General features: G+C 41.5%; 1 protein-coding gene across 14 annotated transcripts in view; it reads left to right on the top strand.

The window, feature by feature from the left end:
* Positions 1 to 13943, top strand: part of LOC103547043 (serine/threonine-protein phosphatase 4 regulatory subunit 1-like) — a 78161-nt gene that overhangs the window by 10660 nt on the left and 53558 nt on the right. For 3 of the 14 annotated variants that reach the window (XM_070588564.1, XM_070588565.1, XM_070588569.1), the window contains one exon: positions 12769 to 12916. The exons of 6 other annotated variants lie outside the window; for them this stretch is intronic. Coding sequence is in view for 2 of the 8 variants with exons in the window: in XM_070588562.1 (XP_070444663.1) it covers positions 11518 to 11605 (88 nt within the window). In the remaining 6 variants the exon portion in view is untranslated. Of the gene's footprint in view, positions 1 to 5708; positions 5837 to 5940; positions 6023 to 11455; positions 11606 to 12768; positions 12917 to 13943 lie in introns of those variants that run through there. 5 more of the 14 variants (XR_011530877.1, XM_070588561.1, XM_070588567.1 and 2 more) reach the window with 3 other exon arrangements.

Raw genomic sequence — 13943 nt, 5'->3', positions numbered from 1 at the left:
GTGCTATAACATTCTGTCTCCGTCTCTACCTCTGTTTATGTCTGGGCCAATAAAGGCATCTCATTGGGTATGTTTTATTGCATTTATTTTTTCTCACCTTTCCACTTAAAACCAGTTCTGGCGTGGCGGCTCAGTCAGGGCTTGGTGGCTTCATGTGAAATCTCTGGCTTCCCTGAACCACCGAAAGGCAGAGACGCTCCATGTGCTTTCCTCAGCTGTGCTCTTCCCTTCATCTGGAATGTTCTTTTTCCCTTTCCCAGATCCTCTCTCTCTTCCCATATGGAGAATTCCTACTTGATCTTCAAGGCTCAACTCAGATACCGCGTCTGTTCTAGGAAAGCATCTCCCGTCTCCTTCGTCCTCTTCCAGGCAGGGCTGGTTTCCTCCCTGGTTTGTTTCTAACAGCATCCTACAGCTCTTGCCTCTGGAGTATTGTGAGCTGTTAGTGTATGACGATCTCTGTTCCCTTGGGAGCTTTTGGAGTGCGGGGACCACGTCGTTCTCGTCTCTGAATCACCAGTACACTGTCGAATTTGAATTATGGTTTACTGTTTTCACCTGCAGCTCACCACAGTGGGAAGAGTGTGTTTGAGGTGGGTTTGCTATTAACATGTTTCTGTGTTTGTTCTGGATCTTTTGATCCTTTTCTTGATGCAACCTGACCTGTAAAATTTCTTTTCTTTCTCTCTTTTTATTAGATTATATCTACTGTACTTTGAACCTGTAAAGCACATTCACCTAATGTTATACTTAAAACATTAATTCGTACTCAGCCTATTTTAAGACAGATTGGTGTCTTGTGAAAAGAATTGACGCAGAGGCCAGTGCTCCAGGGTGTCTTGTGTGTTCTCGCTAGAGCTCCCTCATCCAGTTTATTTTATGCCCCAGCCGTTTTAAATGATGAGTATACTGACGGCGTTCATTATGTTTGGTAGATGACCCTTGAGCAACTAGTTAGCATAGAGGAGGGTCAGTCTTTTTTCCCCAGAGTTTTAGTTTCCAGGAATATTTTTCTGGCGGGACTTTTAATCAGGAAGAGTTTTGTTTGTTTTTTTTACTTAGTCACCTAGCATCAGGGTCAAAGGATAACAGATTTTGTTATTCTTTGCAAATGGATCAGGACCTCATTGAAGAGGAGCCAATTTCGTCTTTGGATGTGTGAGCTCAAGGCTCCTGCTTGAGAACCACCCTGGTTTTGGTTGGACAGTGGAGGTGAGCCTTCTGTCCCTTAGCTAGTTAGCTGGGTTTTTTAACTTGGATTGTCCTCCTGGAGAGCAGGTAGCAGCCACATCCACTGACTCTGATGCAACAGAGCCACAAGGATGTTGTCCGTACGGTTCAGGGAAATGCGGTGGCATATGGGTGTGCAGCACGGGGACAAGGTGCTGGACATCCGGGATGATGGGAGAGGCTACGCACCCCTGCGAGTCAGACTAGCGGTTCTCCAGGCCCTTCCTACGCTGTCTTTGTTAGCTTTAAATGATTCATCATTTTGGTAAAGGGTCAGTGATGTCTTGTGTAAACTTGCAGTGAACCTGATATGGGCAGAAACTTAGAAGGCAGCTGCTGCTCACAAGTTCATAGCATAGATGGCAGATGAAGTCAGTCATGGTCAATATTGTTTTTTTTTAATTTAGAAAAAAATTTTGGTCAATATTTTTTTTTAATTTTAAAAAAATTAAAAAAAAAATATTTTGAGCCAAGAAGGTTTGAAAGTATTATTAGAAACTATTTTCTGATGAAGGCTTTGCTTTTCTGCATTATGTTAAGCTTTCATGAATGGAGTAACTTTTTTTCACATGTAAGAAAATACAATGAAAAAATGTGGACAAGGAATTATATGCTACTTCATATTTCATTTCTCACTTGAATGCTTAATGTTCCTGATGTTTCCGGGTGACCTGGACTTGTTGGGCCTCAGGATAATCGACTGCTTGTGGTATCACCATGTAGACCTCAACTTCTTTTGCCTATGAACAGTTGCCAGACAACGTGCCCTGTTAGCAGTGGCTAGAAATGTAAATTCTAGAAAACTCTTTTGAGAACAGGAGTCATTTTATGTGCTACTGCCACTGTCAGGAGGCACAGCAAGCTAGCCTGGCAGATCTTTACCATTCATTCAACAACTTTGATTGAGTGCCTGCTGTGTGCCAGGCATATTACTGAGTCAAAGGTTTTTGCCCTGAGGGTGGGGGTGAGGGTGGGGGAGCAGACCAGCTGATACCCAGTGAACTGACGAAGTAAATGTTTTGTGTGTTAAAAGATGATAATTCTCTGGAAAAACAGAAAAGTAGATCAGGGTAAGGTGGGCTGTACGTGGGAGGTTTGCAATTTCAAAATAACCTGCTCAGGGAGGACCTCACTGAAAGGGTGAAGGAGCAGAGGTTTTTTTTTTTTTTTTTTTTTTTAAGATTTTATTTTTTCCTTTTTCTCCCCAAAGCCCCCCGGTACATAGTTGTGTATTCTTCGTTGTGGGTTCTTCTAGTTGTGGCATGTGGGACGCTGCCTCAGCGTGGTCTGATGAGCAGTGCCATGTCCGCGCCCAGGATTCGAACTAACGAAACACTGGGCCGCCTGCAGCGGAGCGCGCGAACTTAACCACTCGGCCACGGGGCCAGCCCCTAGGAGCAGAGGTTTTAAAGAGGAAAAGGATGTTATCAGAGAGGACATCTTGGGGAGGAGAGTTCTAGCAGAGGCAATTGCCGAGCAGTGCAGTGGCCCCTCGCCAAGGAGGTATTGGAGTGTGTGGGAAACAGCAAGGAGCTGTGTGGCTGGAGGAGAGGACAGTGAAGGGGAGAAGGAATAGTGGGAGATGAGGTGCCAGATAGTCCCTACTGACCCCAAATCCCTCACTTTATGGGACCATCCACTCACCAGGGGCTGCTCAGGTAACAGTACCTGGTATGTCTTTCTCTTTCTTTTTCTTCTTCTCCCCAAAGCCCCCCAGTACATAGTTGTATATTCTAGTTGTGGGTCCTTCTAGTTCTGCTATGTGGGACGCCACCTCAGCATGGCTTGATGAGCGGTGCCCTGTCCATGCCCAGGATCTGGACTGGCGAAACCCTGGGCTGCCGAAGCAGAGCGCGCGCACTTAACTACTCGGCCACAGGGCCGGCCCCTATGTCTTTCTGTTTCACAGTGGTTCTCATCTGGGGACATGTAGCAATGTTTGGAGATGTTTTTGCTTGTCGTAGCTTGAGGAGAGGGTGCTCCTGGCATCTAGTGAGTTGAGGCCGGGAGTGCTGCTGAACGTCCTATAATAATGCACTGCCTCCACAACAGAGGGTGAACGCATTAATAGTGCTGAGGGTGAGAAATCCTGCTCTCTTGTTATATAGTTCATCAGCTGTTGATTGATTTAGTTTGTCTTTGAAGACTTAATAAAAAAAACACATTAAAACATCATGGGAAGAGGTTATTAATCACAGTACCTGGTCAGAGTGCCTTCACAATTGACACTGAAGACAATGCTGGCTGGTCTCGCTGACTTTGTGGGAAGGGGGTCCAGATCTTGCTTGCATGTACATGTTAGTAAACTGGTGCTTCTGCGGAGTTGCTCAGGAAATCTGATACATCATTTACAGATAAAAAGTCAGAATCTCACTGATACTCGTTAATTTGGACTCAGGTAGTATTTTCTAATTGTGACTGGCTGGGGTGTTGATCCGCACAAGGGATAATGTTCATCCCTCCCTCTCTCTCTCTCTCTCTCTCTGAAAGATTTTCAGTACTTGGAATAGTAGGCAGTATTATTTGCATATGAATGTGATGTTATTAGTGGGAATATTTTCCTTGGATTACACCAATCCAGTATTTTTCAGACGTCAGTCATTTGTGTACTGCTTTTCCTGTTTTTGGCTTTATCTATATACCACCTGTATTTTCTTTATATCAAATAAGTTCTTTTATTTAAACACGTTTTGGAAAACTGGTACTAGTTGCTCAACATGAAACTTCACCAAAATATCATAAGACAAAAATAGAATAACATTATTAAATTCTAGATAGACACAGTTGCCTGCAAAAGATTCTGAGCTTGAGACCTGGCTGTTTTAAAAAGGAAGGTGAACTGGTTTTAGACAAGTGTCCGAGACATGCTAGGACCCAAAGGGAACTTTCTTTGGTTTAATCAGGGAATTGAGAAGTGGGTAACTTTCCCACTGTGTGATTTAGTGATGTTTCACGTACCTTCCACGTATCGCACTTGGGGATATGCTGTCCCAAGCTGTCGTACTCTGAGACTGGGTGACTGGCTGTGCATCTGCAGCCTGGCCGGCTAGGGTCAGAGCTGCAATCTGAGAGTGCGGGACCAAGCCGTGATGCAAAGGAGGCTGGCTGTCTTCGGCTCTTAGTGCAGAGCCAGAGCTCTCCCAGAGAGGCAACCGTTAGATGACCTGGTTCTTTGTGCTGTGGAGGACGAGAACTAATTCCATTCTTAAAATAATACTGAACAAAACCCCCTATGATTCAGATTTCTTACTGTTTCAGATGAACTTTACACGTCTTTCCTCTCTGCCCCTCCTTAAGTACTTAATATGAATTACCAAAATTTAATTCTACTATACTCATTATTAGGATGATTTAGTATTTTTTATTAACTCGTGCACTTTATATTGAATGTGAGGTTTCATTTATTTTATTTTAGCAGTTATATGATTTTTTTTCCTGAGGAAGATTCGTCTGAGCTAACATCCATTGCCAATCTTCCTCTTTTTGTCTGTGAGCCACCAACACAGCATGGCCACTGACAGACAAATGGTGTAGGTCCACACCCGGGAACCCAACCTGGGCTGCCGAAACAGAGCGTGCCAAACTTACCCACTAGGCCACTGGGGCTGGCCCTGTGTGATAATTTTTGACCTACTTTCTCTCTTCTGAAGGTAAGATCTCTCATTTTTGTGAACAGAAGTGAATTATTGTCTTGGTTACTTTCTAGCTCATCTTGTGGGTGTAGCTCCAGGTGGCTTTAGGCCAATTGCTACACCTCACATTTGTTTTTGTGGAAACTGGGTTTTCTCAGCTTCCTCTGGGGCTGCTAGACTCTCATGGATTGAATCCTGGCAAGCAAAGTCTGAGGAGACTGATTTCTGCAGGAACCAATATTTGTTAAATGTGTGCCACGTGTTATATGACAGGGTCCCAGGGTGTAAAGGGCCTACAAGTCCAGCTGTGGAGACAGAAACAGTCTACTTAGAGTTATTAATGCACCATTTTATGTAAAATGTTGAAAGCTGACAACTGTATAATTCCACTTATTACCTTCCTACTTTATGTTATAGTTTTGATTATATAGTATATCTGCATATGATATGAAGTTATAATTTTTGCTTTGTATTGCTTTAAGCATCGTATGTATTTTGAAGAAATTAAGAGGAAAAATAGTTTTTTAAAAAACTTACCCCCAAATTTACCATTTCCAATGTTCTTGATTCCTTTTGAAGATAGTTTCCAAATGGTATCATTCTTCTTCAGCCTGCACAACTTCTTTTAGCATTTCTTGTAGTCTATGTTGGCTGACTGTGTTTAAAAGGGTATGTTAAAAAATGAATGATTTTTCTTTGCTTTCTTTCTTTCTTTCTTTCTTTTTGTTTTTTGGTGAGGAAGATTGGCCCCGAGTTAACATCTGTTGCCAGTCTTCCTCTTTTTGCTTGAAGGAAGATTGTTGTTGAGCTAACATCTGTGCTCTTCCTCTATTTTTTTGTGTGTAGGACACTGCCACAGTGTGGCTTGATGAACAGCATGTAGGTCTGCACCTGGGATCCGAACCCGTGAATCCTGGGCTGCTGAAGGGGAGCGCACGACCCTAAACACTGCACCACCGGGCTTGCCCTGAATGGTCTTTTTTTTTTTCTCTAATTTGACATTGTCTTTATTTCATCTTCATTCTTGAAGGATATTTCTCTGGATTTCAAGTACTGGATTAACAGTTTTTTCTTTCAGTTCTTCAAAGATGTGATTCCATGGTCTTCTGCCTCCACTCTTTCTGATGAGGAATCAGAGATAATTTGCATCCTTATTCCTTGTATGTAATGTTTATTTTTCTTTGCTACTTTCAACATTATCATCTAGCTAAAATAGAGAATCTTTTTACTCATTATAGGCATATTTTTCTTTATATCCATAAACATTTTATAATAGTTGCTGTAAAATCCTTGTCTGTAATTCCAACATTTGGATCCTTTCAGGGTCAATCTGGATTTTTCTCTATTTTAGCTAGTTTTCATGTTTCTTTGTTTATTGAGTAGTTTTGGATTATAACCTGGATGTTGTGAATATTATGAGATGTAAAATCTCTGGATTCTGTTATATGCCTCTAAAGAGTGTTGACTTTTTTGTTGTGTTTTGTTTTATTTTAGTAGGCACTTAAATTGACTGATGTCAAACTGTTACGTCTGTGTCTCCTGTAGTGGATAGTAGCCCAAATCTTAGTTCAGTTCTCTTAACCTTAGCTATGCTCTGGAGTTGCCACAAAATGCATGGTTTAGGGGTCAAGCCAGCGTTTGGGCTGAGTTTCCTGCAGAGGCTTCCCCTCTCTGATGTTTTCCTTTCTGGGAATCCCCCCACCCCAACCTACACACACTTTCTAGTGGCTGTGGCTGCCTTGAACTCTACAGAGAGAAATACAAACAATATCAGTAATATAATGTGCTCACTAATTTGATAGTAATAGCAGCTGATACTTTCAAAATGCTTGTGTGTGTCAGATGCTGTATAACTATATCTGTCTGTCTGTCTTTCTATCTATCCAGTGTCATTTAATCTACACTACCACAGTCATCTAAGGTATGCATCCATTTTAGGGTGAGGAAACTGAGAATCAAAGAGGTGCGATATGTATCCAGAGTTACATACCTTAGAAGAGACAGAGTTGGATTTCAGAATCAGATACTTTGACTCAAGGCCTCACACGCTTATCAATTATATGTTATGCCTCTAACATCTTTTAAGTGAGAGATCTGGCATTTAGTCTTTAATTTTTCTGTTTTCTTTGCCGTTGATATTCTGCAGTGCATCTAAATATGGATTTGTTATTAATCATTCTGTTCAGGATTTGTACTTCTTGAAATTGAATAGTCATCTTTTTTTTCCATTCTGGAAAATTGTTAGTCATTATCTCTTTAAATATTGCCTCTGCCTATTTTCCATAATCGCTCCTTCTGAAATTCCTATTGGACTTATCTTAGCATTCCATTCTTCATGTGCCTTAATTGCTGTCGTGTATTTTTCAACTCTTTATTTCTCTGTGCAGTGTTCTGGGTCATTAGTCAGATCAATCTTCCAGCTCACTAACTCTCTCTTGAGCTGTATCTAAACTGCTATTTAAGTCAGCTACTGAATTCTTAATTAAATGGTCTCTATTTTTCATTTCTACTTGGTTCTTTTTCAAGTGTGACTATTCTTCTCACTCTCTTCTTTTGTCATTATGATATCTATTTTTTTAATTGTTCTCATTCTATGCATAATTATTTCATAGTCTGTTTCATATTTTTCTAATATTTCTAATCTTGGTGTGCAAATTCTCATTTGTTGTGTCTGCTACTCTTCCTCTTGATGGTTCGTAACCATGTATAGTTTGAAATTTTTATTGCCTGTTTACCTTCAGTAGGAGTACTTTACGAAGTTGCATGCTTTTTGGATTGTGAAAGTCTGTTTAGAACAGCTTCTTGTTTGCTTCCGCTGGGATGCCTGGGATTGGAAGAAACCTGGACAGTGATGCTCTCAGCAGTTCAGTGTGGGGCTCTACACTTTGCAGGTGGTGTAAATCTGGGCTCTACTCGTAGGTCATGTAGCCTTTGGCTTTGCTTCTTGAGTGTGACTACCCCTCCCCCCACTCCCATCCTAACCGTAGTCCACTTTCCACAACTGTGTTATATTGGGGTCGTGGTTTCAAATTCACTACCCATATCTTTTATCCCCATGTGGGTATCAGAAATCTAGTATCTTAGACCTATATCCGGGTCTTCAATGTTGACCGTAGGGGATGACCTTCTGCTAACTGCTCTCACTTTGACTTCTGTCTTCCTTTCTGGCATTGGGGATGTCCTTCCTGCCTTCCTATATTTTTAAATATTTTATCTAGATTTCTGTGGGGTTTTTTTTTTTTGATGGGAGAGAGTTCCTTTCTTGTCAACTCCACCGTAAGTTGTCGGAAAGAAATCCCAGTAACTGGGGTTTGGATGTAGTTGTCAAAAGCCCATGCTCCTCTGATAATCTACACTGAGTTCAGGTAATAAAATCAGGATGAAAAGGGGACTGATGTTAAAATAGAAATCAGAATCTCAGTTTATTTGTTATAACGAGATGAGTATTTACCTAGAAGGCTAAGCTGTCAAGGTCAGTAGCTTCCCACTGGATAAAGTCTAGGGTAAGAACTTGACAGTGCTTTTTCAGAACCGTTCAGGGGCAAATAGGACCATACTAACAAATATAAATAGCCTGGCAGTTTTAAGATATATTATTATATATGTTATATAATATTATTATATTATATAAATAATATATTCCTGCATACCTTTAAAATGAATTGGGGTTTACTTGAAGACCGCGCGACTTCCCATGGACTCGTAAGTACTCTACGTTCTCTAGATCTGAATCGGAATTCTCAAAGACATTGTTAAGATGACAAAGTCACTTCATAAATATGGAATTCGAGTAAAGGAAGTTAGATACTCTTAAGAGTTGTTTTTTTGTTTTTGTTTGGTTTTTTAGACTGGCACCTGAGCTAACAACTGTTGCCAATATTTTTGTTTTCTTTTTCTTTTTCTGCTTTTTCTCCCCACATCCCCCCAGTACACAGTTGTATATTTTAGTTGTGGGTCCTTCTAGTTGTGGCATGTGGGATGCTGCCTCAGCGTGGCCTGATGAGCGGCACCACGTCTGTGCCCAGGATGCGAACCAGCGAAACCCTGGGCCACTGAAACAGAGCATGCAAACTTAACCACTTGGCCACGGAGCCGGCCCCTTAGGAGTTGTTTTCATCACAGCAGTGCCGGCAACTTGCCAAGTAGATCCATTCTTGCTTTCATAAAACCAGCTTAGGAAGATAGAGGAATGGACAGTCTTCTACTCATCTTCCTTCTTTCTTTCCTCCCCTCCTCCCTCCCTTCTTTCCTTCGTTCCTTCCTCCCTCCTTCCCTTCCTTCCTCCCTTCCTTCCTCCGTTCGTTCCTCCCTTCCTCCCTTTCTTCCTTCCTCCCTTCCTCCCTTTCTTCCTTCCTCCCTTCCTCGCTTCCTTCCTTTCTCCCTTCCTTCCTTCCTCCCTTCCTCCTTTCTCCCTTCCACTCTTCCTTCCTTCCTTCCTCCCTTCCTCCCTTCCTTCTTCCCTGCCTCCTTTCCTTCCTCCCTTCCTCCCTTCCTCCCTTCCTCTCTTCCTCCCTTCCTCCCTTCCTCCCTCCCTCCCTCCCTTCCTCCCTTCCTTCCTTCCTCCCTTTCTTCCTTCCTTCCTTCCTCCCTTCCTTCCTCCCTTCCTTCCTTCCTTCCTTCCTCCCTTCCTTCCTTCCTCCCTTTCTTCCTTCCTTCCTCCCTTCCTTCTTTCCTCCCTTCCTCCCTTCCTTCCTTGCTTTCTCCCTTCTTCCCCTCTTCCCTTTCTTCTCTCTTCCTTTCCTTCCTTTCTCCCTTCTTCCTGTCTTCCTTTTTTTAAGTCACCTTTACTGAAGTACAATTTACATTTAATAATATTCACTGAAGTTTAATTTCTTTTTTTGGAAGTTTAATTTCTTAAAATGAATCATAACAAGTACATAGTGTTGAGTGACCACAATTGCACAATCGCAGTCAGGACAGAAAACATTTCCAGCACCCCAAAAGTCATGTCATGTGCATTGGCCATCACACCTTTCCCCACCCCTGATCCCAGGCAACTGCTGGTCTGCTATATATTACTATATTTTTGTCTTTTCTAGAATTTCATATTGGCAGAATTATGCAGTATGAAATCATTTGTGTCTAGCCTCTTTCATTTGGTGTAATGCTTTTGAGATGCATCTATGTTATTGCATATTAGTAGTTTATTCCTTTTTATTTTATTTATTTATTTATTTATTTGAGGAAGATTAACCCTGAGCTAACATCCGCTGCGAATCCTCCTCTTTTTGCTGAGGAAGATTGACCCTGAGCTAACATCTGTGCCCATCTTCCTCTACGTCATATGTGGGATGCCTGCCACAGCATGGCTTGATAAGTGGTGCATAGGTCCACACCCAGAATCCAAACCGGTGAACCGCAGGCTGCGCGAACTTAACTGCTGTACCACCGGGCCAGCCCTGATTCCTTTTTATTTTTGAGAAGTAGTCTATTGTATGGAAATACAACAATTTGTTTATGCACTTAGCAGTTGATAGATACTTTGGTTATTTCCAGTTTTTGGCTATTATGCATACAGGTGCTGTGAAAACACAAATACGAGTCTTAGTGTAAACATATGTTTTCGTTTCTCTTGAGCAAATACCTAGGATTGGTGGGTCAGATGGTAAATGTGTTTTTATTTTTTTTAAGTAACTCCCAAACCATTTTAGTAGCAGTACCATTTTGCATTTCCACCAGCAATGTGTGAGAGATCTAGTTGCCCCATATCCTTGCCAACATAACATAGTCAGTTTTAAAAAAAAATTTAGCCTGCCTAGTGGGCGGTAGTGTTATCTCATTGTGGTTTTAATTGACATTTCCCTGGTTACTAATGATTACTAATGATATTGAATACTTTTCTTCTGCTTAGCTGTGATTTGTATCTCTTCTTTGGTGATGTGTCTATTCAAAGTATTTTCCCTATTTTAAAAATCAAGCTCTAAGAATTCTTTACATATTCTGGATATAATATATATGTTTTATGAATATTAGATAAAATAAAAAATAGTCTATTAATGGGCTTGGCCAGTGGCATAGTGGTTAAGTTTGCGCATTCTGCTTCAGTGGCCCAGGGTTTGCTGATAGGGATCCTGGGCATGGACTTAGGCACCACTTATCAAGCCATGCTGTGGCAGGCCCCACATAGAAAGTAGAGGAAGATGGGCACAGATGTTAGCTCAGGGCCAGTCTTCCTCAGCAAAATGAGGAGGATTGGCAGCGGATGTTAGTTCTGGGCTAATCTTCCTCAAAGAAAAAAAAAAGTCTATTTTTTAGAGCAGTTTTAAGTTCACGGCAAAATTGAGCAGAAGGTACAGAAATTTCCCATATACCCATTGCTTCGACACATGTGTAGCCTCCCCCGTTATCAACGTCCCCCAGTATAGTTCTATTTAAAAAATGCTTTAAAAAGTTTCTCTCATTATAGGATTTGGACATATTCTGTTAAATTTATCCCCAAGAATGTCATATTTTTTATGCTGTCATCAATGTTATTTTTATAGTTTCAATATCTAATTGTGTATTGCTAGTATACAACTTCTTTCTTTTTCGTGAGGAAGATAGGCCCTGAGCTAACATCTGTGCCAATCTTCCTCTATTTTGTATGTGACAAGTGGTGTGTAGGTCCATGCCTGAGATCTGAACCTGCCAACCCTGGGCCACCGAAGCAGAGCACATGAACTTAGCCACTATGCTACCGGGCCGGCACCTACAACGTCTTTTTGTATATTTACTTACATCCTGCAATCTTGCAAAACTCACCTGTGAGTGCTGGTGTCTTCTTTGTAATTTCATTCGGGTCTTCTGCACGGACAATCGTGTTTGTGGATAAAGACACTTTCGCTTTCCTGTCTAAGCCGTGTGTCTTTTACTTTGCTCTCTTGCCGTACTGCTGCTTTGCTTCTGGATGCACTGTAAATCGATAATGCGTTGTCCTTATTTCTGCTTTAGTAGTAGGTATTTTTTAAAGAGATATTGTAAAATGAGAAAGAAATGCTTGTTTATATTTGCCCACATATTTGCCATTCCTGACCCTCTTCTTTTGAGTAGCTTCAGATTTCCATCTGGTATTGCTTTCCTTCTGTTTGAGAAGCTTCCTTTAACATTTCTCATAGTTCGTGTTTACGGGCAATGCATCCTTTCAGCTTTTGTTTGTTTGAAAAAGTCTGTATTTCTCCTTAAATTTTGAAAGATATTTCTCTGAGTAACAAATTCTTGGTTAATGTTTCTTTTCTTCCTTTCAGTGCTCTAAAGATATCGTTCCATCTTCTTCATTGAATGGTTTTTGACATGAAGTCTACTGCTGGACTTTCTTTGTTTTTTAATGTAATGTTTCTTTTTTTCCTCTGACTGCTTTCCTTATACTGATTTTGAGTGATTGATTGTGATGCCCCTTAGTGTGATATTTCATTATGTATATTCTGCTTGGGGTTTGTAGAGTTTCTTGAATCTGGCGGCTTATAATTTTATCAAATTAAAAAAATTTTCAGGGGCCAGCCCTGTGGCTGAGTGGTTAAGTTCACGTGCTCCACTTTGGTGGCCCAGGGTTTCATCGGTTCGAATCCTGGGCGAGGACATGGCACCGCTCATCAGGCCATGCTGAGGTGGCATCCCACATGCCACAACTAGAGGGATGCACAACTGAAAAAATATACAAATATGTACCGGGGGGCTTTGGGGAGAAAAAGGAAAAAAAGTAAAATCTTTAAAAAAAATTTTTTTTTCAGCCGTTATTTTTCTAAAATTTTCTGTTTTCTTCATCTCTTCTTCTTTTTCTTTCTTTCTTTTTTTTTTTTTGTGAGAAAGATTGGCCCTGAACTAACATCTGTTGCCATTCTTCCTCTTTTTGCTTAAGGAAGATTGTCACTGAGCTAACATCTGTGCCAGTCTTCTCTGTTATGTGGAATTCTGTTATGTGTATTCACAGTGTGGCCTGCTAGGTCCACGCCCAGGATCCAAACCTGCGAACCCTGGGCCACCAAAGTGGAGTGCGTGAACTTAACTACTGTGCTACTGGGCCAGCCCCAACTCCATCTCTACTTTGCTTCTGGGACTCCAATTACACATATGTTATGGTGCGTAATATTGTCTGCAGGTAACTGATGCTTTGTTCTTTTATTTTTTCCGCTTTTTTCTCTCTGTGCTTCCTTTTGGATAGTTTCTATTATTATATCTTCGAGTTCTCTGATTTTTTTTCAATTGTCTAATCTGTTAATTTCTTTCAGTTTATCTTTTGATTCATTTATTGTGTTTTTCATCTCTTGAATTTACATTTGGGTCTTTTTTTATATTTCTAGTTCTCTCACCATCATTGTTTTCCTGGAATATATGGAGCATTCTTCTAATTGCTGTTTAAAGATCATTTTCTCTTAATTCCATCACCTCTGGCATTTTGGGAACTTCTTATGTTTAATCATTTTACCTGGTTATGCTCATACTATTTGCTTCCCTTCATTCTTGATAATATTTGGGTGCCAGACATTAAGAATTTTGGGTTGTCAGTTGTTAGATTTTACTGTATAAATCGTATAAATCCAGCAGTGTTGGATTTTGTTAGGACGTCCTTCGATTGGGCTGGACTCCGTTGCGGCTGGATTTCAAGCCCTGCTTGGGCGGGGCTGGGAAGGTTTTCGTTGAGACTGATTTAACCCTCCTACTAAGGCAGCGCCTGCATTGCGGTCTCTCTCCGCTGCTGGTGGGAACAGGCAGCTCCTCACTGCGTGTGAGCCGGAATGATCTCTGCCAGCTCCTCCCAGCCTCTGCAGATTTCTCGCACGTGTGCAAACTCAGCTGCAGCTTCCAGGGGGATCTTCTGACCTTTGTGGCTCCCTCTCCTGCAAAGTCGCCCCTTTGGCCTCCTCACGCTTCCTTTTCTGGGGCTGGAAGCCCTCCGGGTGGTCAGCAGCCGCCATCTCAGGGTTCTCCTTGTCTGTGTCCCTTCTCTGAGGGATCCTAGTCCTGTGCGGCCTATTGTCTAGTCCCTGAAAACTGCTGTTTCATTATTTTTTTCTGGTGTTCTAGTTGTGTAAACCATGAGGGTCTTTTATCTTCTTGGCGGGAAGTAGAAGTCTCTTTCAGCTTCCTTCACTTGCCTCGGAGACC

This window comes from Equus przewalskii, chromosome 21, assembly GCF_037783145.1.
Source record: "Equus przewalskii isolate Varuska chromosome 21, EquPr2, whole genome shotgun sequence".
Classification (NCBI taxonomy): Eukaryota; Metazoa; Chordata; class Mammalia; order Perissodactyla; family Equidae; genus Equus; species Equus przewalskii.
The sequence above is the reverse complement of the archived record's forward strand: the minus strand, read 5'-3'. Positions and strand labels throughout refer to the sequence as shown.